The sequence below is a fragment of the Balaenoptera borealis genome, assembly GCF_965194805.1.
Source record: "Balaenoptera borealis genome assembly, chromosome: 13".
NCBI lineage: Eukaryota > Metazoa > Chordata > Mammalia > Artiodactyla > Balaenopteridae > Balaenoptera > Balaenoptera borealis.
In genome coordinates this window covers 75686371-75710752 of record NC_138870.1, presented here as the reverse complement: position 1 = coordinate 75710752, position 24382 = coordinate 75686371, and the positions used below count along the sequence as shown (strand labels likewise).

General features: G+C 41.9%; 1 protein-coding gene and 1 long non-coding RNA gene across 12 annotated transcripts in view; one reads left to right on the top strand and one right to left on the bottom strand.

The window, feature by feature from the left end:
- Positions 1-14313, top strand: part of LOC309609855 — a 37168-nt gene extending 22855 nt beyond the window's left edge. Inside the window, exons 2-3 of the long non-coding RNA XR_014233625.1 lie at positions 8380-13980; positions 14208-14313. This is a non-coding gene — a long non-coding RNA (uncharacterized lncRNA). The remainder of the gene's footprint in view (positions 1-8379; positions 13981-14207) is intronic.
- Positions 1-24382, bottom strand: part of LOC309609847 (uncharacterized protein) — a 54802-nt gene that overhangs the window by 22783 nt on the left and 7637 nt on the right. For 2 of the 11 annotated variants that reach the window (XR_014233615.1, XM_082351860.1), the window contains exon 3: positions 12761-13978. The exons of 2 other annotated variants lie outside the window; for them this stretch is intronic. Coding sequence is in view for 4 of the 9 variants with exons in the window: in XM_082351860.1 (XP_082207986.1) it covers positions 13932-13978 (47 nt within the window). In the remaining 5 variants the exon portion in view is untranslated. 7 more of the 11 variants (XR_014233612.1, XR_014233614.1, XR_014233610.1 and 4 more) reach the window with 7 other exon arrangements.

Below are 24382 nucleotides of genomic sequence, written 5' to 3'. Positions count from 1 at the left end.
TTATTTTAATTAATTAATTAGTTAGATTTTTTTGCATCCTTTTCCCTACCACCCTAAGCCTTCTCAGGTGCTTTGTTATTTATTTGTTCCCACAATTCTATCAAAGATATACTGGCATCTTTCGCAGCAAGGTGTCCTGTTAGCAGACGGTTCCTATCTTGCTTTAAACAATCCTTTTTAGTGGCCACTTTGTATAGCTCCTGGGTTCAATTAACCTTCATTGTCCAGCAAGAGAGCTGCTCAGACGATTTCTGGTGGGATAAAATTAGACCTTTCCACTGAATAACAACAAAATAATAATAAATAAATGTATGCTCTCAATTTGCTTGGTTCTGTACAAATCAGAAGAGATTAATTGCACACCTCAGGATTAATGATCAATGAATCAGCAGAATTCCTGATCCTATTAGAAATGTTAATCTCGTGAGAACAGGGAGAACCATTTGTGAAAGGGCTGAGCTACCCAGACTGTGTCTGTCCCCACGGTCCCGGCTCCGTGAGAAAGGAAGGAAAAGGGGAGGGGAAAGAATATTTGTTCAGTGCCTACTCTATTCCAGACTTTGGGCAAGGGGCATTCACACAGCCAATGTAGTTAATCCCCAAGCCAATCCTTCAGCCTTGTTCCTGATGGAAAACCTAAAAATCAGCGAGATTAAGTAGCTTGACCTGGACCACACAGCCAGGAAGTGGCAAACCTAGAAGTGAGGACTTGAACTCAGGGTTTTATGAGTCCAAAGTCTGCCATGTTGTCGTCATAGCAGCTGCCGGGTTTGGTTAGATAGCCTGTAACAACGTTCAGGTTATTAAAGACCAAAAAGCAAGGTACAGGTCACCTCTGCAAGGCTGATTCCCCCTGCTGTCATGGACTCCAGGACTCCCTCCCACACTGTGTCACACATACCTGAAATGAGAAGTCACGTTATCCCGGATGGACTCCGGGAAGTCAAGGCCTTAGGCATCAGGATCTATGGCCACAGCCCTAATACTGACTCGCTGACCCTGTGTCATTTGAGCAGGGCCTGGGCCCACGAATAGAAAGGGCTTGAGGACCCATGGAGCCAATCTCTATCCCTAACCAGCTGTATCTTTTCATGGAAATTCCACCATTAAAAAATCATTCCTGAGGACTTGATTTTCGTCTCCAAAATATCCCATCAAAATATACATAGACCCTTAAAAAGGTAACACCTAAAACTCCTTTATTACACAGCCTCCTGGCAGGATACAGTTGGGCAAGGCCCATAGGTCAGGTACCTGAGTGATGAAGCAAGTAGATGAGTTCTAGAACAATTTTCCCTTTACTACATTGTCCCTTACGTTGGGTTCACTCCTGTCTTTATGTTTCAGTTTTCCTCTTGGTAAATTATCAGTAATAATGAGACACTGGGGACAGGAATTTAAACCAACCAGAAGAGGAAACTTGTGTGGACTTAAATGTTTGGTTTTGCAGAACCACAAGCCAAACTAACTTTAACATGTATGTTTTTAGTAAACATTTAATTTTAGAATCGTTTTAGATTTATAAAAAAGTTGTGAAGATAGTACAGAGAGTTCCCATATATCTCACACCCAGTTTCCCCTATTGTTAACAGCTTACATCAACACGGAATATTTGTCACAATTAAGGAACGAAAAATAATATGATATTGTTGACTAAAGATGGTACTTTATTCAGATTTCCCTAGTTTTTACCTAATGTCCTTTTCTGTTCCCATCCAGTTGTCACGTCTCTTCTGGCTCCTCTAAACTGTGACACTTTCTCAGACTTTCCTTGTTTGTGATGACCTCGACAGTTTGAGGAGTATGGATCAAGTTATGTATAGAATGTGTTTCAATTTGGCTTTATCTGATGTTTTTCTTATGGTTAGACAGGGGTGATGGGTTTTGGGGAGGACAACCTCAGTGGTAAAGTGCCCTTCTCATCACACCATATCAAGATTATGTTTATCAAATGTTAAATCACTGTTGATTTAACATTTATTTTTAAAGAAAATACATCATGTGGCAAGTTAGTCTGAACCAGAGCCAGACCTGTCCATTTTCTCAAAGGACAGAACTGGCACAAAAGCAGATTGTCAAAGTCTCTGGAAACAAACTAATGTTTCATTCAGTCCAAGTCCCGGGTTGTAACATTTATGCAAGTTCCTTTTGCAGAAAACATTTGGAGTTCCTGAGGGGAAAAAATGGCTGTCTTAAATATAGAATGTACTTAAGATGCCACGTATGAAGAAGTTCACAGAACTGCCAGCGAGCAAGCACTGTCATCACAGAACACCAGCTGTGGAACGCTGCCTGTTGAACCCACAGGCCCCAAGTCCCTGGAAGACAATATTAGCAGTGAACCAGATTTTCACATTTCCTGCCTCCCCTGAATTCATAACATTTCCAAACTGCCGGGCTGCTCCTAGGAGTCTGTACCATTACCTTGTAGGGAAAGTGCTGGCAGAACCACCTTTCACATGTGTTGCATAAGAACATGATCTTCATTTCAATGATTTAACTCTGATTAAATTTAGCTGTCAGCCTTTAAAGTTCTCTGAGCAGCTTTCAAACTCAGAAAGGGAAGAGGCATGCTAGCAGGTTCTCTGCAATCCCTTCCCTCCTACCTTCCTGCGAGCTCCTTTCCAAGCAGCTGGGCAAGGCTGGGGTCATTCAGAGAGCAGTCGTTTGTCAGGCTGGGAGGTGCCTGGCTGGAACGGCTTCCCCCACTCTGCGACCTGGCCCTGCCTGGGGAAGGTGGCGGGAGCTCCCAGCTCTGTCTGCCACTTTTGCATCTTTCTAGTTTCAATTGCTTCCTTCAGTGTCTTGCTTCTCAGGTCAATCAAGACAGCCTGTAGCTTTTTTTGGTTTTGTTTTGTTGTTTTTTGTTTATTTCATTAAAACAGTTTTTTTATTTAAAACTTTTTTCCACATTTTTTTTAAATTGAATGAAAGGTTCTTGAAATTCTATAGTGCTTTACAATTTTCAGAAGTTTCACACCCATGATTTCATATAATCCCACCATTTTTATTACTGTTATTTTTTTTGGCTCTTTCAATTTTTCCTTTCTTGCCAGACTGTCTTGTATTTTTCCTCTTCCTGTTTGGGTCCTCCTGTCCCCAGCCCTAGTGCTTTCACTGGACACCCAAGGCTGTTTCCCCTGATGAATGTCTTTTCCTTGCTTTCCACTGCCTTCCTGCCATTAGGGTGAGGGCAGGAGGAGGGGACAGGAATGTGGATGCAATTGCATCCAGCCTTCTTCCCTGGTGAGGGTGGAAGCAGGCCCATCCTGGGGGTGTGTGGGGCACACACAGTTCCACAGGCCTCCTCCCACACCCCTTTTAATTTGTTCTCTTAACAATCTCCAGTGTCTCATTGCTGCAAATTGCATTTTGGGGTTTTGATCTCATGCTTTCTGTGTGCTCACCATGCAGAAAACTAAGCAGAACTACAGAACAACCTAAAAATTGGTCCTAGGAATCCTGGAAGTGGGTTATGGCCATTACAGACAGCACAGCCTTCCACTTATCAGGGTCATAAAAGGATATATAAGAAGGAGTTTTGTAATCAAGTCCATATGCTCCAGGCTTGATTACCAGGGCAGATCTTCGATATCACACCAATCCCCAACTGCTTTGATCTTTGCTGTCCTGGTCAGTATAGCCAGCTGGATAAATAACATTAGTCCAAGCATAGCTTCCTGGACAAATGGTAAAAATTGATAATGTCCTACATTTTCTAGAGGCACAGGTGCTTCAGATCAGTGGGGCTAATCTTGTGGAAACAACTAATGCTAAGCCTTTTCATAGGACAAAAAAGCTTTTGTGTTTACAGGTTCAGATTCGGGAGGTAAAATGAATTTTCTGGGAGGGAAAAATGTTCCCTTTAGAGCTAATGGATTGTTAACATTCAGTGTGGTTTATTGAGCTCTTGAAAAGAAGAAAAGAAAAACAACCAAAACAACAAAAGTAATAAAAACATGTACCATCACCATCAGCTTATTACAACAGTTAACTTTCTGCTTATGAGTTTTTCAATAATGACTCACCTGAAAGCTTGAGATAAGTATATTATTATGAAACAGATTATCATTCTCCAGATTTGCTCTTATCAGAACAGATCCAGGTGGAAGTGGAGACTCCTACTTGGAATATGGCTAGTTTCCAAAGGTTTAGAAGTGTTTCTTACAACTGAATAGATAGTCTCATAATTGGGTTTGTGAGTATAAGTTTGTCAAGATTCCACTTTATGTGGCATAGATAGTCTCAGCTCCAACTCTCAAAAGATATTCCTCTGTAAATTTATAGGCAAATACCAAAAGACTCATTCTAGCTTTTCTCCAGTTGGGAGACGCAATGTAGAAGCAAGTCTCATTCTGTTGGTGTGTGACTTTAAGCAGATCCTTCGTCATCCGGGGCCTCTGCTCCCTCGTGCCTAGACTAAGGTCTAGCCCTAATAATCTGTGCCCCTTTTTAAAACAGTGATTAGGAAAGAGGGTTCCGCAGTCAAACAGTCGTGGTTTTAAGTGCTGGCTTCATCCCTAAGTAGTTACATATTGTTGGGCAAGACAGTTAACCTTTTGGAGCCTCAATTTCCTCATCTGTAAAATGGCTGTAGTAATAGCACCTACCTGAAAAGGTTGGGGTAAAGATTAAGTGAGATAATTACATGAAACACTTAGCATAGGGCCTGACCTATTACAGGTGTTGGAGAAATGTTAACTTTCATTCATAGAGCCCGTATTATTACAATAAATGGTTTATTTGTATGTGGTTTTCATCCTTTTCACTAAATTGATCCACTTTTTTTCTTTCTTCTTTTAAATTGAAGTAGAGTTGATTTACGAATTGTGCTAGTTTCAGGTATACAGTAAAGTGATTCAGATATATATATATATAAATATATAAATATATTCTTTTTTCAAAATCTTTTCCCTTATAGGTTATTACAAAATATTGAATATAGTTGCTATACAGTAGGTCCTTGTTGATGGTTATCTATTTTATATGTAGTACTGTGTATATGTTAATCCCAAACCCCTATAAATTGATCAACTTTTATGGGGATGGATCAGGTAAATAGGTCATGGAAGATCGAGACTCTTACTTTATAAATTCAGAGGTGCTGTTATTAATATTACATCAGTATTCCTGCTTCTAGTGTTTTTGATGCAAAACAATAATTAGGTGTGTGGGGTCCTCTCTGGATGGTTTCCAGTGACCATGTCTACAAGGAAGGCAAATGCCCCACTGGAAATGTGGTTCTTTTCCTGAATGATTTCTGAGCCAGGAAGAATAAGGTTTAAAAATAATAATTTTTGACAAATGATAGTAGCAGATTATAGAGGTATGTACTTTCTAGGAGTGTGTGTGCGTCAGGGGAATGTTCTGTGTCCTAATCAAAATATTATGGCTAATCCCAATCAAACCCACAGCAGCAGGGCACTTTGTGGTAGATGACAAAGTTATAGGTGATGAGATAGGTGGAAGGGGAGGAATGAGGACTGTGGTGCTTACCAGGAAAGGGAAGGCCTGGTTGGTCCACTTAAGCTAGCTGGTCAATGATTTCCTGTTTCGATTTTCCTTGTCTGAAGTGCTTGGTGAACTAATTGCTACTTTACGCAAACAACCATTTCTAGCTAGGAGGTGAGGACGTTCGAATCCCCTTCTCCTATTGGTTAGACCCAAGGGCTACCTATGAGCCAAGCAGATCTGAAATCATCATGTTTGCTTCTGTCTCCCTCCATTGGAACAGAAGCTCCTTGAAGGCAAACACCTTGTCTGCCTAGTTTACCAGTGCCTGGGGTAGGATATATAGAGAATATATTCTGTATATATATGGAATAGATCCTTGACAGATGCTTGTTGAATGAAAGAATACTCAGAGATTCTTTCTCATTAGGTTGCTGGAGTGGCATATGTAGCAAACATGAACAAGGGGAGGAGGAGGAGGGAGGGGGAGAGGGAGAAGGAGGGGGAGAGGGAGAAGGAGGAGAAGAAAGAGAAGAAGGAGAAGAGGAAAGAGAAGAAGAAGAAGGAGAAGAGGAAGGAGAGGAGGAAGGAGAGGAGGGAGGAGAAGAGAGGAAGGAGAGGAGGGGAAGGAAAAGGAAGAGGAGGAGAGGAAGGGGAGGAGGAGGAGGAGAAGTTTCAGCAGGTTGAAGAGGGCTCTGGTCAAGGTTTCAGGAAATTCATCTTCTCTGCACCCCTTTCCCTGGCTCCCTTTTGCTCCCTAAACTCCATGGGGAGAAGGCTGGTCATTGCTGATTTAGGATACTTTTCAAACCAAAGCTGAAAATAACTTCAAAAGAATGTGACATCTTAGGGATACCAAATGCTATGACCAGGAGATACTGCTTATAGGAAAGTAAAATACAGCCTGTCTCTTTTTCAGTTGCTGTCGTGCAGAAACAGTGGTTCCTGCTGACTTTAAAATTGCTGCCTAAATGAAGGAATGAGGATCTTCTGGGAAATGTAGGCTCCTAATGGAGGGTTGTGGTTTGAAAAGGTTCCCACGCAGTGATTTTTCAAATGCCTATTGACCTCACTGAAGTGGCTGCTTTTCCATCATAATCTGTTATATAATTACTGTGCAACTTTGGCTCTGCTTCGTACAAAACTGATTTAAACTTACCCACCTAGACCAGCCAGCATCACTGACCTTTTCCTAGAATCTGTGGGGCTTATTAGAATTGCACTGACAGAACTAGAGAATCTGGTGATTTCAACCAAATTAACTCCAGGAAAATTAGTTCAAGGGCTCCTTTTCCTTCCCAGGCTTGCGAGGGATGATGTAAAGCCAATGTTTGGGATTCGAATGGCTTGAGAAAACTTGAGTTTGGTGCCTTAGTAAATGTTTGACCCCAAGCAACTCTCCCCACCTCCCAAATTTTGACCTTTTGCATTGCATATTGAAGTCTGTGGCATCTGGGAAGCTATTTTAGTCTGGATTCTGTGATGGAAATAACAGAGGCAGAGTCTGGGTATCTTAAGCAAACAAACGAATTTATTGGAAGGATACAGAGGAGCTCACAGAGCAGAAGGAGAAGCTGAGAATCCACTTTATAAAATCACAAGAGAAACTCTAGGAATTCAGGTTAAAAGAATAACATAATTCCCTCTGGCCATTGCTACCAGAGTAAGTGACTTAGAACCAGTCTCAGTTTTTGTGTCACTTCTCTCTGCACCGAAATTCCAGGTCAAGAACATCTGGTAGACCTAGTTTCAGTCATGTATGTGACCTCCCTTTGGCCAGGAGAGGGGAAGGCACCATGATGGAAAACCATTTCTGCTACGGGGGATAAGTGGTTCTCCGAAGAAAAATCAAGGCTCTCTCCTCAGGCTATTGTGGCACGTGGCTGCCCTATGGCAGGGGAAGAATGTGCAGTTCTAAAGGGAGGGGCGTGGTGTGGGTTATACTATTTTTAACTCACCATCCTCCAGTTCTAGCTCATATCTTCCGTCTCCTCCAAACCACGTGTTAGCACGCCAGGCATCCCCCCACACCAGGACAGCATATACTCCTTCCCTCAGGAACAGTCTGGGATGTGTGAGCAGCTTAGAATTTTGGAGAAGGAGAAAAAATGGGTAAAAGGAATGAGACTGGAGAGAGGAGGAGTGGGTATCATGCCCTCCTTCTGAGCTGTTGGTTTCAGTTCTCCTCAGGTCAACCCATTTTTTATTTAATTTGAGAGAAACTCAATATATGTCTACGGCAGTACCATCGAATCTGCTATCTGTGATTTTTTTTTTTAGGTGTGAAGAGAAAACAAAGATACAAAGATACAGGTGTGAAGAGAAAACAAAGGTGTTTTTAAATTCCTTTTGCTAGAACTGACTTCTCTAAAAAATTTTTATTACGTCAATCAATTATTACATGTGTAATTAATTGAAAATATTCTTTTATTGATGAGACAGACAATAACAATAAATTGAGGGTGCCAAAGAAGTGGGGAAGCTATTGGGCAGATCCAGCCATCCTCACCCCTGGTAACCCCAAGGCAGCTTGCTCATTTGACTCTCCAATCCTTGAGGTATTCTGCTCTAGGGTTTCCATGCAAGTGACCTCTTAGGTGATACAACAAGAAAACCTATAATGCACCCAGGATTTCATCCCAGTGCATCCTGCAGTGGAGCAAAACAAGACACACTGGAGAAGAAATCTCTTCCAATGTTATGCCTGTGCAGGTTTTCGTTTGGGGAATATCTAATTCTGTTGTGGTTTCAGAAAATATAAGGACTTGGGTCTCTCTTAAACCTATTTGTTACATCTTTTTAAACTTTGGTATGTTTTATATAGTTCAGCAAAAAGTTAATCATTGACTTTGATTCATGTTAGAGCAAATCAGTATGTTCATTCTGCTTTTCTCTCTTTTTCCTTTCGGTTCAAATGACCACCTCTAGCACTACAAGCTTCCCCCATGCCTCTGTCGCTGCAAGTCACCAACCCAGAATGGAGCTGATGTGTACCAGACACCTGTCATGTGACAGGCATTATGACAAGCATCATCTACACTTGTAGTATCTTCAGTGAACATATGTGTAACCCAAGATCCAGAGAGGTTAAAAAAAGTATCCAGGGTCACAAAGGGTCCAGGGTCAAAAAGTATCCAGGGTCATTGGTAAGTTCATATTGGAACCTACATCTGTCTGATTTCAAAGCACATTTCGTCCACTGTGTTACGTCAAATAAGGTAGTTAGCTATCAGCTCATCAAGAACTACTACACATTCCAGGAACAAATGCATGTTATGAGTTCCTAAGACCAAAATGATGCTAGAAGAGATGGATGAATGGAAGCAGAAAGAATCTTGTATCTGATATATAGTCTCGGTTCTCTTTCTTTCCCTCTGGGAGCACCCGGAGGGTGAGTGAGTGGACTGAGTACTACTGAGTTCAGTGCTGGGCAGTTTAGGTCAGGGAGAAGGATCACTGAAGGCTGGGGGACCATAAAGTCATTGTGGAATCTTACAGACTAGACAAAACAATGCTTTCATTTACATGGACATTGATTATTTTCATACAATGAATATGTACTGTATGTACCTATGAGTGTCTATGAGAGGGCAGGAATACAAAGATGAATACAACATGGTTCTTCCTTCAAGGACTTCACTGTGTATTGAGGAAGAGAGATAAGTTAACAAGCTGTCAGAGTGGAATAATATATATTTTCAGAGTACAGTGGAATAATATATATTTTCACTGTCCTTAGATGCCCCTTCTATGATCAACATATCATGGGCGCAAGCTGACTTTTGACCGCTCGTTATTCACTCCAATTTGAATTTCTTTTGAAGGATTACATCTCCCCCACTGGAAAACCTGATGAGACTATTAAATCTAGGTGCCCTCAACCCTCTACTCACCAACAAACAGCTACCTAACCCAAGCTGGAACACTGTTAACTTCTTAGAATCAAAGTCTTGAAAAGAGGATAGAAAGATAGAAAAAAAATCCCCAGAAATGACAGAAGATCATTCATTCTGGGACAGGGCACTGACAACACTGTTGAATGGTTCCTAGACCTATCCCCTCCACTCCCTGCCAATTTCTATCAATTTAGGCATCTTCTGGTCCCCCTAGAGAGCTGACAGAAATCTTCCCAATAAAGTCCCATTGTTAAACAACAAAAAGACAAGATCTCCTTGGTGAGATATGGGTTGTCTGGGGCAAGACTGAAAGCAGGGGCATCAGTTAGGAGACTATTGTAGCAATCCAGGTGAGAGATGGTGAGAGACTGAACTCAGTGACTGGAGAGCGAAAGAAGGAAAGATGGATTCCAGAATCAAGAGATAGAGCTAGTTGGACTTGGTGACTACCGGATGCAGAAAGCCAGGAACATGAAGAGTCAGATGAAGAGTTTTCCAGTGCAATCACGTAGGGCAGCTCCACTCATCTCTTTCCTGTTGGTCTGAGGGTATGTTCTGACATGGCCTTGGTTCTGGCAGCATTTTCTTACATGCGAAGGCTGCCTTCTTCCCCCTCCACCCTCCTAGCCCTGGGATGAACACATCACCTTCTCCCCAAAAGTCATCTCCATTATTTAGGAAACTTGGCAGGGACACCAAATTCCTCCTTTCGCCTTGTCTCCTAAGCCCCCCGGGGTACACGTATGGTAGAGTCTTGGAAATAGTCCTGGACAGCACGTCATACTCCAGTGACACCAAGCACACTCTGATGACGACTGGGTGTCACAGGGATATTTACTCCATTTGTGATCCCATTTACATCCTCACCTATGTGACCACAGCCCATGCAGTTCACACAACCTCACCCCTCCTTCTCTGTAGGGATTCCCAAGGTGTCCTGTGCTATCGGCTCTGCTACAGAGGAAAGGTGTTCAAGCAGCTGTGGTCATGTGGAAAGAATCCAGCAGTGCTGGGTGTGCAGACGTGGACTGTGCCCTCTCCCCTCAAAAGGAGCCCACAGGGCACAAGCAAGCAGCAACCTCTGTGAGTCAGCGCCCGCTCTGCCCGCCTGTCCTTTGCACGAATCTTTTGAACCAATAGATACAGGAACACCCATAACTACAACCTCTTATCTGCAGGAAAATAAGCCAGTTAGGAAAGTTGTGCAAGACACTGAACAAACATCTACAGGAACCAAGGGCTCCACCCTCCCTGGAAAGCCCTTCAACCCTGGATTTTGGGGGCTCACTTTTGAGATGGAAAAGATGAATTGACAAGGGCTCTAGTTGGGTCTTTCTCTAGTTTCTCTTTTTGGAAGATGAGCATCTTGGAATGTGAGTATCTTTAAAAAAATTTTTTTGGTGAGCATGTTAGTGGCACTTGGAATATCACATTATTTACTGGGTACTCTTCTGAAAAATAAAAGCAAGATATTTGTGTGTTCTAGTGGCTTTTGGAACCTCAGCATTTTCAAAACCATGCTATTGAATAACTCCCCTCTTTAAGGCTGTCCAAGTAAACAATGTGCTACAGACTCTCAGACTGTGAAGGAAATCTTGACGGATGATAGAAGAAAAAGAAACAAAAATATCTCACAATTGATGCTCCCACACAATTTTCGCTTAGAAAATTGATTAGATTATTATATTTGTTACAGTTTGATCACCTGTGTTTCATTTCAAATAAATTTTCTTCAGTTTCTTTGCCAACAAAGCACACTTGATAGAAATGCCTCAAAATCAAATTTATACTGCTTCACTCGTTTTATGCATTTCAAATTTAAGGAAACAACAATTAGGATATTTTCAATGAAGAAAAGAACTCCATTAAGCTGCCACAAATGTCAAAAGTTCCTGGCTATGCTAACACTTATGTAATTGTTCTGGAAACCCCACGCACCGGAATAGACCTACAACACAAGGCATGACTCACTGAATATTTCTATGCACATACCCTCTCTAAAATGCGTTCCAGTTGTTTGTGGGTTTTCTTTCCCCCCAAGGGGGAAAAAAAGACAAAATATGGTACATCAAATCCAAAAATTCTTTCTGTAAGTTTCTGGAAAGTACTGCCTCACATGAGAGCATTAGAAGATGCTGCTTTTCTCATTAATAAAGCAGCCAGATGGGGTAGCATTAAAACAGGTTGAAACTTTGAAATCCTTCCTGAAAGAAAAAAAAATCACATAGAGAACGTATGGGTTCTCAAGTTTCCAAATGGTCCTTGTTTCTTCTCGTGACTTTATTCCCAAGTTTGTTTTTTTAAAAGTTGCTGCTGCTAGCATATAACTAGTGTCCTAATCTGAGCAATGTTAAGGAAAATGACACACTCCATCAAAGGCCAATCAGGACAGACAGGCCTGGGCCTACAACATCAAGGCTCATATATTCTGAGAGCTTTTATTGGACACCTTCTCTAAGTCCAAATGCTTGTGGGGAATTTACGAAAGCATATTGCATAACCTGTATCCCCCAAAGCATATGTTTGGCGCTACCTTCGATATCAAGGTAGTGCATTTTTCATTAGCAATCGTCAGAATGGCGTTTAGGAATTCAATCAGTGGTGAGCCAATCCAGGTTTGTTTACGTGAGGATTCTAGGGGCGGTTCTCCCAGGTGGTTGAAACAGGTTATAGGTGGGAATTCCTGTTTAGGCAGTGATGGGGCCGTTCAGCCACATGGTTGTCATCAGAGATTTTCAGCAAGAGGTCATCAGTCTGTGTTCTACCTGAGAGGGCAAAGAGGAGGAATCTGGCAGGCAACAGCCATGCGTGGACCAAGCAGCCACAGCTGGAAATGCAGCAGGAGCTCAGAACAGAAGCCGGAGCCCAGCTGATTAGATACTGATTAGGTGAGCTACTTACATTTCCTCTAAGAGCAGGTTTGGGCTCAACCCCTGGGGTAGGGCTGAGCTGCAGGTGGGCCTCCGTGGCCTCAGCCCAGGGTTGAGCCTGGATTCAGGGAAAGACGCCAGGCAGATGGCCAAGCACCACCCACACCAAAGTCCTCGTGGCTCCCAGCCCTGTTTGTTTGTTTTTTGTTTGTTTGTTTGTTTTTTCCACAACTTCATCCCTTTCTGCAAGCTGTTTTTGTTACCTGAAATTCCCAAGCCCAGACTCCTCGGGCTGCTCATCCTTCAGGATCCAGTTCAGAAAGCATCTCCTCTGTGAAGCCCTTCCTGACTCCTGACACTTACTGCACCTCGTCTCATCCTGTTTCTCTTTACACGTCTCTCTCCCCAACTAGCCTTCGAACTTCTTGCCAAATGAGCTTTGGCATCTCCTGAGCCTAGCATAGCATCAGCATAACCTAAGATCTGAATACATATTTGATGATAAATAAATGAATGAGTCACTGAACGATTCAGTTCACTAACTGGAGTGAGCAAGTGTTTATTAAATGAAAATTGATCAATCAATAAACAAGTTAATGAATAAAGTAATTGTTAACAACTCCATATATTGACAAGGGACACAAAATGGTAACAGTCGCTAACATTTATGTACTGCTGACTGTCCTGGGCTCCTGCGCTCAGTCCATCACATAGATTATCTTATTTCATCTTCACAACAACTCAAGATGTAAGTGCTATTATGACACCCATTTTATGGATGAGAAAAATGGAAGCATCATGCTAGAGTCTTTAAGAAGTCAGTCTGATCTGGGAAATGTTTATTTTACTCAGCAAAGGGATCACTCACTTCTCAGGCCTTTCACTTGCCACAGGGGATGTAGTGACCGTGGGGGTTGGGAGGAGAAGATGTCATCAGGCTCTCCTTGTCTCTCTACCTCCCTCTTTCTCCCCTCCCCGTGTCTTGCGTTAACAAGAAGAGGATGTCCCATGCAATTCTATTGCTGGGTCCCCCATGATGCCTGCCCCTCCTCTCCTGATGGGTGAGGTTGTACTGGAATAGGCTAGATTTGGTCCCTTTGAGTTCTTGACCTTGCTACCTTCAAGGTGTAGGTGTGACAGAAGATGATGTGAAATGATAAGACATTTCCCTAATCATCTGATATCTGTGTATCTACCTTCTTCTGAGGACCCCAGGAAGTACTTTACCTATATCATCCTCCTCGGTCCTCACGCCAACCCCTTGAGGGAGGTGTCCCTATCCCCCAAAACACAGGTGAGGCACCTGAGAGTCCCAGAGATTTAGCAACTTGCCTAATGTCCCAGAAGCTGGTCGCAGAGCCAGGATTTGCACCAAGGCCCATCTGCCTCCAAGTGATGCAATTTAATAACTATCTACAAAGCCCCTCCTTTTGGACGTGTTCATCAATATGCGGTATGTTGTCACTAAAACCCTTTGACGTCGGGGACATGGTCGTAGTCACCTTCTCTGGTGATTGGTCAGGGTCTCCTTTAACGTGTGACTGTGGTGGCAGCTTTTTGGTCTGCTTATTAGAAAAAGTCACACAGATGCCATTCATCGGTGTAAAGTTAGAGACAGAAGCCGTGTATGACGGTGGGTAAGATGAACAGCATCTTCAGTTGGGAAATCCAGAATCCTTCTCCTGACTTCCGCTGTTCTCTCCTCTTCTGGTCTTTAGCAACTCACGTGCTCATAGTTTACATGCAGCCATTTTTGTTGACCTGTTCATGATGGATGGTGAGAGCCTGTTATGAAAGGAGGCACCAGCAGGAGAGAGGAGCCCAGAGCCCACACCCACACTGTTTGCTTTGTGAAATTCCAGACTGTTTAATCTGCTCTACCTCATCCTAAGAACTCCAGGTTCCACTTTTCTTAATGACTTTCCCCTCCTTAAATACCTACACAGTTATTTTTAAAGAAGGAAAAAAAGAATAGATGAATCACTTGCAGGAAACAGAGGGGAGAGATGTGCGGTTGGAACGGCAGATGGGCGAGCGTGTGGGCATGTAGCTGTCTCTGTTGTTCCTTCCACCACACTCTGGAAACGAGTCCTTTGGAAGTAAGTGTACATTCATTTTAGGGTAAGGGCTGTGCCCGCTTTCAGGTACTAACAGGTAATTTCACATCCGCTCAGATTCCTCTGAGACACAGAAACTCCAGGGAAAGTGGGAAACTCAGGCTAGACTCAGATTGGACTGTTTATCCTCTCTTTGAAGTTTTGACATTAAACCTTCTAAAGATAAGGTGATAAACTCCTTTCAATTAGTGGCAACAGAATTTCTCCTGCTGTCTTCTTTCTCCTGCAGGATATGAAGTCAGTACATGAATATTCTTTCTGTGCCACAGTGCAAGCTCCCTAACCTCATAAGGGATTGGCAAATGCCTAGAGGGAAGCTGGAGGAGAGAGACTACATTCACATAGAAATCTGCATGAAGCAGGAAAACACAAATTGTTCTTGGTGGAGCTTTTGATGGTGGGGTGCGTGGAAAGGACATAAAGACACTACGATGTTGGGGACAAGTGCCCATGTGTTGCTTCCCCAAAGTGAGCTTCTTGCTGTTTGTAAGGAGATGACACCAACTATGGTCTTTTCACTTGGATAACTAAACATAAGTTTCTAGAGTCCCGAAAATCCAAGAGAACATACATTTTTGAAAAGCTGACTTTTTTTTCAGAAGGCTTCATGTAGGCCCTCCTGTTACTTCTATGTAAATTTCCAAATGTTATCTGGATGGCATACTAGGATAAGTAATTGTGGTTATTTTATTTTTAGATTATGAAACTCATTCCATCAACAGACTCTCTTCCACTGATTTTTTTTCCCCCACTTCCATCACCACCATCTGCCCTCCCTCCCCTAGACCCACAGCACAGGACCCTGTTGTGAGCACACGAATGAATGTGCAGAGAGGTAAGAGCTTGTGATTTTTAGTGCAATAGGAGTTTTGGTAAAATATGTGTCTAGAAGTTGAGATATGTTTCTTAACACAAATATACCACTTGGAACTAAAGAATTGTGGTTAAGAGCATTTGTTATTAATGAACACTCCTTCAGAATCCACTTGAATAATAAAAGTCATCTGATGAAGAAGGAGTAAACTCAGTCCAGAAATCAATCTGAATAATCATAAAAAATATTTCAGCCATCATAAATCTTGTTAATAATAGAATTTCCACCCTCATCATGATGTGATGACTCGTTTATCTGAAAGTCATTCATACTAACCTTCACAAAAGCACTAATTCTTGGATCCTAAGAGCTTTCAAATGATTCTTCATAATTTATAAACATGACCATACTGGGCTCATTTTTGTGCCTCTCGGGATGCCCCAGATTCACCCGACCCCCAGCCTCTGCCTCGTCCTGAATGGAGAGCCTCCTGGGGTGGGGGGTGGTACAGGTGGGACCACATCTCACCTGCCGTAACAGGAGCCTCAGTGGTTCCTGACCCAGGTCTGACCAGACAAGACTCATGGACCTTATGGGTGACTGCTGCCCTCCCATGTCTTCCAGGAAGCTTGCTAAGATGTGCAATCTGGCTTCCCTAATGGCTCCCTGAAGTGGCTGAAAAACAACCCAGATGTTGCAGGGGACTTAAACTTTGAATCAAGGGACTAGAGGCCAAGAAGATAAACCCTTCTTCCTTCCTCCACCCCCACCCCTACCTGATGGATTGCTTCAAGGTGACTTGCAGGATGAGCAACTGGCCCGTACTTCCTCGTGACTTTATGGCCAGTTCCTTAACACGCCCGCCTGGTGTCTGCATTCCTTTCTCCCCTGCCTCATCTCTCTTTCTCTCTCACTTTTGCAGCCCTGGGATTGCCGAATCCAACATAGCCTTAGCAAGTAATCTTTGCTGCAGGTTTTATTCTCTAGGAAATTTGGTTAAGACAATGATAAAAAAAAAAAAAAATCACACGTTATATCTTCAGTCCAGCATCCTGCCAACAGTCTATTTTCTTCTTAATAAGAAGAATGAACGGAGATCTAAAGTTTGCGTTAAGGTTAACTAGTGCTGCTCCAGTGAAGTGTTTCTGGGTTGAGAATATGGTCTCTAAATCTCATCTAACTTTCCTGTAAGTGGGCTTCCTCTCACCACAGTATGATTGGATACTAGCAATTCTTTTCTCAGATTGGTTGCTTCTGCCCAGCCTGGTTGGTGGTGAACCAGAACAACCGATAGCAGCTTCTCCCACGTACAGCCTGGTATTTACAAACCTACTTCCTGATCTCCATCGTATTACCTTTGATGCTATCCTCTGTCTTCTTTGTGTCTTCACCTTCCATTTCACTCTCAGCAAATTTCTGATATGTATGTGTGATAAAGCCGGTTCAAAGTAATACTCAAAATCCTTTTGATTCATGATATTCAGTTTAGGGTAAAATATGTATCTTTTAATCAATAGCTAGAGAATATCAGCCACCAAGAGCAATGTGATATTTGGAGATTGTAAACAAGACACTTTAAACCATACCCAGACTGAGAAAGAGAAAAGGACTTTTTCACTTCTCTATTTAATGGACTAGATAGGATCTTCTTATTGAGAGGCAGGGGGGTGGTGAGGATAAAGGCGCTTAGATATTTGGTACTATCGAAAGGCAGAGACTGTGAATGCTGGAAGAGAATATTAAGGCTGTTATTTTAATGAATTAAAATTCCTCAGAAGGTTAGCATAGATAATAATGTCTGAGGCTGAGTTTAAGACACTCTTCTGGGATTAAAACCAAACAAACAAAAACCAGAGCTGTTGGACCCTGAGCAAGCCTGAGGACTGGAAACAGTTTTCATTATAAGATGACATTTAGAATGAGTTGAAAAGGAAAAGTCAAGCACCAGTGAGTTTTATATCAAAGTGTGCTCAGGGATTAAGTGCCTCCACATTTTTTTTTTTTCTATTTGAAACTAATGATTGAGTTATGGTATTTAAATTCAGTGGCTACCATCAACTTAATATTATGGTTGAAAAATAAGGTATACAAATAAAATAGGATTTTATTTACTTACCAATCAAAAAAATGGGACAGAATATGAGTAGATAGTTCATAGGAAAGGAAATTCAAACAGGCTTTAAACATATGCAAAGATGCTTGACCTGACTCTTAATAAGAGAAATGGAAGTTAAAGTCACCATGAGATATCAAGATTCATCTATCAGATTGGCAAAAGGTTTGAGAGCACGCTGTGTCAGCTAAGGTATGAAAAAAATACATGAGTGGCAGTAATGCAAACTAGTACAATCTCTGAAAGGGGCGTTTGGGTGATATGAAGCAAAATTATAAACTTGCATACTCTGACCAAGCAATTCCACATTTAAGAATTTATCCCACAAACATACTCATATACAAAGTGGATAAATGTATAAAAGCATATTCACTGCAGTCATTGCTTGCAGTAGCAGAAAAGATTATGAAGAACCATCATGCCCATCGATAGGAAGATTGCATAAATAAACCATGCTATCTACGCTCATGCAACAGAATACTACGTAGCCATTAAAGAGAATGTAGAAGCGCCTATGTTTTCTTTTTTTTTTTAATTGGGGTATAGTTGCTTTACAATGTTGTGTTACTTTCTGCTGTACAATGAAGTGAATCAGCTATATGTATACATATATCCCCTCCCTCATGGACCTCCCTCCCCTCCCCCGCACCCCACCCATCTACTTCACCACAGAGCACCCAGCTGAGCTCCCTGCGCTATACTGCAGGTTCCCACTAGCTATCTGTTTTACACATGGTAGTGTATATATGTCAATCCCAATCTCCCAATTCATCCCATTCCCCCTTCCCCCCAGCTCCGGGTCCACACATCCATTCACTACGTCTGCATCTCTATTCCTGCCCTGCAAATAGGTTCATCTGTACCATTTTTCTAGGTTCCACATATATGTGTTAATATAAGATATTTGTTTTTCTCTTTCTGACTTACTTTACTCTGTATGACAGACACTAGGTCCATCCATGTTTCTGCAAAAGGACCCAATTTCATTCCTTTTTATGGCTGAGTAATATTCCATTGTATATCTGTACCACATCTTCTTTAACCATTCCTCTTTCGGTGGACATTTAGGTTGCTTCCATGACCTGGCTATTGTAAATAGAGCTGTAATGAACATTGGGGTGTATGTGCCTTTTTGAATTATGGTTTTCTCAGGGTATATGCCCAGTAGTGGGATTGCTGGGTCATGTGGTAGTTCTATTTTTAGTTTTTAAAGGAACCTCCATACTCTTCTCCATAGCAGCTGTATCAATTTACAAAGCCCATCTCCAAAATGTGCTCAGTGAAAAACCAAATTGCACTCCTGTATGTTTAGTCTGCTACAGTTGTGTAACATCGGTAATAACATCAGTAATAGTAAATGTATATGTTTGTATATGCATAGACTCTCTCTTTGGGAGGATGTACCAGACCAGTTAACAAAAGTTGCCTCTAGGGAAAGGAACTAGGTACCTAGGAGAGACTTACTTTTACTCTCTACCACTTCTTTCCTTTTCCATGCACAAGTATCATCTATCCAAATATAACTCAATAATGGTTTATTTTTTAAGAGAAGAAAAAATTGTACAATATATGTAGACATTTGAAAAGGGGCTTTCATCTAATTCATGAGAAAACTGTATTCTGTAGTTTCAAGTCAACTGGAAGCAGCATACACATTATTTTTTCATTAATTTTAAAAAAAAGATTATTTTTTAGAGCAATTTTTGGTTTAGGGCAAAATTGAGCAGGAAGTACAGAGATTTCCCATATACATCCTGTCCCCCCCCCATGCACAACCTCTCCCATTACCAACATCCCCCACCAGAGTGGAACATTTGTCGTAAGTGAGGAACCTATGCTGAGACATCATTATCACCCAAAGTCCACAATTCACATAAGGGCTCACTCTTGGTGTGGGACATACTATGAATTTTAACAAATATATACTGACATGTATCCACCATTATAATATTGTACAGATAGTTTCACTGCCCTAAATATCCTCTGTACTCCACCAATTCATCCCTCTCTCCCTCCAACCCTCAGCAGTCACTGATCTTCTTCCTGTCTCTATAGTTTTGTCTTTCCAAGAGTGTCATATAGTTGGAATCATACAGTGTGTAGCTTTTTCAGATTTGCTTCTTTCACTTAGCAATATGCTTTTCAGCTCCTTCCATGTCTTTTCATGGTTTGATAACTCATTTCTTTTTAGTGCTGAATAATACTCCACTGTCTGGATGTACCACAGTTTATTTATCCCATTCACCTTCTGAAGGACATCTTGTTGCTTCCAAGTTTTGGCAGTTATGAATAAAGCTGCTATAAACATCTGCGTGCAGGTTTTTTTTTGTGGACATGCTTTCAACTTCTTTGGGTAAATAACAAGGAGTATGATTGCTGGATCCTATGAAGAGTATGTTTAGTTTTGTAAGAAGTTGCCAAACTGTCTTCCAAAGTGGCTGTACCGTTTTGCATTCCCACAAGCAAAGAATAAGAGCTCCTGTTGCTCCACAACCTTGCCAGCCTCTGGTGTTGTCTGTGTTTCAGATTTTGGCCATTCTGATAGGTGTGCAGTGTTATCTCATTATTGTTTTAATTTACATTTCCCTGATTACTTGCCATCTGTATATCTTTGGTGAAGTGTCCATTAAGGTCTTTGGCCCTTTTAAAAATCAGATTGTTCGTTTTCTTACTGTTGAGTTTTAAGAGTTTTTTTTTTTTCATATGTTGGGTAACAATTTTTATCTGATGGGTCTTTTGCAAACATTTTCTCCCAGTCTGTGTCTTGCACATTTTTTTGAAAAGAAGTGAATAAGTCACCTTTAAAGATCGAATCAGAAATTAGAATTATCAAATGGTCACATTACTTTATTAGTAAATGGATAAATCTTTATTAATTCCCTTTGTAACGGATTCTCTGTTGTCAGCACAGCCATGTTTTTAGCTGTTTTCCTTGAGCTCTTTGAAGTAAAAGAATCTAACGTGTAATGGGCAAGTAAATGCAAATGCAGACTGGGATGTTGTGATATTTAAACTGCCCTTAAAATAAGAACTAATTTGTGTAAGGATTAAAAAGGGTTATTCTTCTGTAATTTGTAATCTCCCAATTACTTTGTGATGAATTTCGTCAGTAAGTTTTCCAAGAAATGCATGTTAAGAGAGAACAAATGAATCAGAATAATTTACTGTACCAGAGCAAATATTTCCATTTGAGAGAACTAATCACTTGTTCCTTATGTAACTCCTTAGAAAGTACTGTATATTATCTTCTCCTTATGTGTTCCTGACATGTACCCTTATTATATCACTCTATAATCATTTAGTTTTCATATATAAAACAAAGAACCGTGGAGTTCCTCATTGTAAGTCTAAATCGTCCCACCTGGGTTGGCAGGACTCCATCCATCACCTAACACCACCATCCTTTTGGATCTTGAACTTTGATACTGTTCTACCTGCACACTGAATGCTACTTCGGCAACATTCTCTCTTAGGTCACGGTCCCACCTGTTAGCTTCTTGAGGCGAGTGTCCCCATGTGATTTATCTTTTTATTCCTCAGAAGATCTTGCCCCAACTCAGCAGATATATTGAGCATGGATTTTTTAAAAGGTAGAAGACAGTCATTTTGACAAAATGGAAAGCATTTTCAGTCTGTACTGCATTCTGTGACAGATACCGGTGATACCCTTCCAAAAAGAGGAGAGAATTCTGCTATGGTTCTGGGTGGTGAAATGGCGATCTAGTTGTCAGAGAGGCCCTGGCAGCAGGTGGAAAAGGCACAGCCAGGTGTCCCTTGCTAGCAGGCCAGAGTCTAGGACCCCAAAAACAAGAACACTTGAAAGCATTATGCCCAACTCTTCACTTAAATGACCGTGTTTAGCTCCTCTACAGACAGGGGACACCCCCCACCCCCATTTCAGCAACAGGAGTAACAGGAGGAACATCCCTTACACTTTTGTTTCTAATGAAAAGAAAAACAATGGGGAGACAAGCTTTTTTTTTTTTTTACAAAATTTCACTTTACGGAACAGTGTTTTTAACCACACATGTTACAATGGCATTTTCATCCTAAAGGCCGCGGGTGATTGTATTAGAAATGCCACTTCCTGGGTAGTGAGCACTTGGAGCTTCTGCAGAAACTTAACTATTCCTGACGCTTTTACTCAACTTTCAACTTATCTGCAGGTCTGAAATTTTCAGAATAAAAAGTTAGAGGCAAAAGGCAGTTTGTCTCCTGGAGAGAAATGACACCAATGGCATTTAGAATAACATTTCCCCCTCTTTCCTGGCTTACAAGCATCTCTCAGCATCTCCCTGTGTGAGGTAAGATAAGAATTTTGTCATCTTCTATTAATAGGGAGGGATTCTGAGTCACAGAAAGGCTAAGTGATTTTTCTAGCCCCAGAAATAAGAGGAATAAAATGAAGCAAGATGATTAGTACATTATTTTAGGAATAGGACTATTATGGTGGAGAGCATCATTTTCTTGAACAACTGCAATTGCTTCCTAACTGGTTTTCCTGCCCCCAGTTTCTCTCTCCCCTCCAGTCTACTCACCCGCTTTGTTACCAGAACCATATTCTGAAATCATGCCACACCCCTGTATAAATATCTGTGATGACTTCTCACTGTCTAAAGAAAAATTCCAAACTCCTTAGCAGGACATCCAAAGCCCAGGTCCATCTGGCTTTAAACTACCTTTCCTCTTTCTTTGCCACTCTGTGCCATTTATAACTGCTCAACTGCTCTCTAGTTCTCACGCACGTCCGTCCATGCCTCCAAACCTTCACTCATGCCATCTGGCTCTTTTACCCAGAGTGCTTTTCTTCTTCTATCCTTCTGGGACCATGGAGAGGGGGGAATCTGCTTATCCACGGGGATCTGCCTCGAATATTGTCTTCTCTGGGACACTTACCAACACCCAGGGTCAATGGACCCATTTCGTCCTCTTGTTCCCGCTGTACATTTTTTCTATTGCAATTACTATATTTAGTTTCTTACATTCTAGGAACATGGGCATGTGTCTAACCTTCCCAATCAGACTTATTTTTTGTGACAGCAGGGTCTGACTCTTACTGATTTCCATATGCTCCAGCAATCACTTCAGATCTAGACACACAACAGTGTTCAACGCAAGACTTGACGCTGTTGTCAAGAGAAACCCTCTTTTAGGCAAAACCACAGGCAGATCTGGGTACCGTTTCAGCCCTCCTGGAAAGAAATCAGAGCTCGTGCCAGTTCAAGAGTTGAGTTGACAAGGACAAGCAGATTAGTTATGTCTGAGGTTGCATTTTTCTGTTACGAAGTTCTGATATTTGCGGATAAAGTGTACTATTTGATTCATCTTTCCAGGTAACCTTTAAGAAAATTTCTATACTTGTGGACCAGAGCTGGTGGGTGAGGAACCTGGCTGTCCAGGCTATTAGGAGCTTCTCAAAGTGTGGTCCATCTGTAAGAGCCACTATTGGCTGCTGGACTAAAAGGCAATTGCCTGGGTCCCTCTCTAGACCTCAATCAGGGTCCCTGAGTGGGAGTCTGGAGTGTGGACCACAGGCAAGTACCTCCAGCTGTTTCTAAACATTTATTTTGAGACCCACTGGTCTGGCTGGAAACCTCTCCCTAGGCAAGTGGAATGAGTGTTGTGAATCCTTCTAAGGCAGAGGTTCTCAGCCCCGGTTGTGTATTGGAATTCCCTGGGGAACTTTTGAAACATATCGATGCCTCAGACCCAGATATCATTTAAATCAGACTTACTGGAGCTGGGATTTGAGCATCTATATTTTTCAAATGCTTTGCTTCTGAGCTAAGGTGGATGTTGGATAAATGTCAGATTCTTTGGATAAAAATCAGAGGCTTCATAGTGGTTAGAGACCCCAGATTTAGGTCACACTCTTCACTGCACCCCACCTCACTCTCACTATAAAAGTAAATCTCATACCAAATTTAACTAGACACACACACACACACAAATGTTTCAGCAAGTACGTACAGTCATCCAAACTGAGTCCTTCTCTCCACCTCAGTATTTTGAGGAACAGCACCTTGCATGAGAGGCCCATGCTGAAGGAAAGGCAGCAGCATTCCAAAATAAAACCCAGCAGGGGGTGTAGTCTCACAGGGCAGGGCGCAGGGTCCTAGGTGAAGTGGAGGGTCACAGGCTCCAGTGCTGGAGGCTGTATGGTTACCTATGCAGGTGGTCTGGCTGTCCTCTTATATCTTGGTCATACAAGATCCACGGGTCCTGTCACACCTCCCCTAACAAGACACATTGCAAGCGCCACCAATTTCAGCAACAGATATAACTTTTTAACATCTTTTATGCAAATTAAAAAAAAAAAACCTCACAGGTCACTGAGTCTAAGGTATTGGTTCATATTAGAGAATGTCACAGCTAATTCTCCATCTTTAAAGCATTAGAGTACTACAGTAGCTATACTGAATTACTTAAAGTAAATTACCATACAGACACCATAACAAAAGGGCAGAGAAATCCCCATTATAAAGGCTTTTTCCCTGGGAAAGTGGTTAGGCGAGAGGGAGGGATTGGGGGAGGGGGGCGGGGCATGACCTGGCAAGGGTTTAGACTTTTGGTAAAGAATCTAAAACTTCTGATGGCTCCAGAAAAACCTGACATTTGTCAGACATTTAATAAAAATAACCTTGGAATCATGCATGTGCAAAAAATTACTATAGAAACTGTGCTGAGCAGGTGTCCCGTTTACTTAAGGCTAGGTATGCTTCTACCATGTGGCCTTTAGCAGAGCACTCTTCACCCAAGAATGGAAGATTCTTGCCAATCATGGGAGACTGGCTCTCATACCCAGCTCTGACTCAGCTCCTTCTCCCTCCACCTGAAAAGCTCTTGCTAGGCAAGACATCAGAGGAAGGAAGGAACTTCCCAGAGGAGATTTCTTAGCTGCAGGAGGCCTTAAAAGCTTGAGTATATCAATGGGTGCTCCCATCAGCGACAACAAACGCAGATCACTGAGGATGGTTACATCGCTTGGGCCAGTAGACTTCCAATTCACCTCCTGCACACCGTGCAAGCTATTGCATAGTGCAAGAAAGGGCTGTGAGGCAGCAGAGATGGAGGGGGAAAGTGCCTGCTGCTTCAGCAAGTCAGTCCTAGACTGCTGGGAA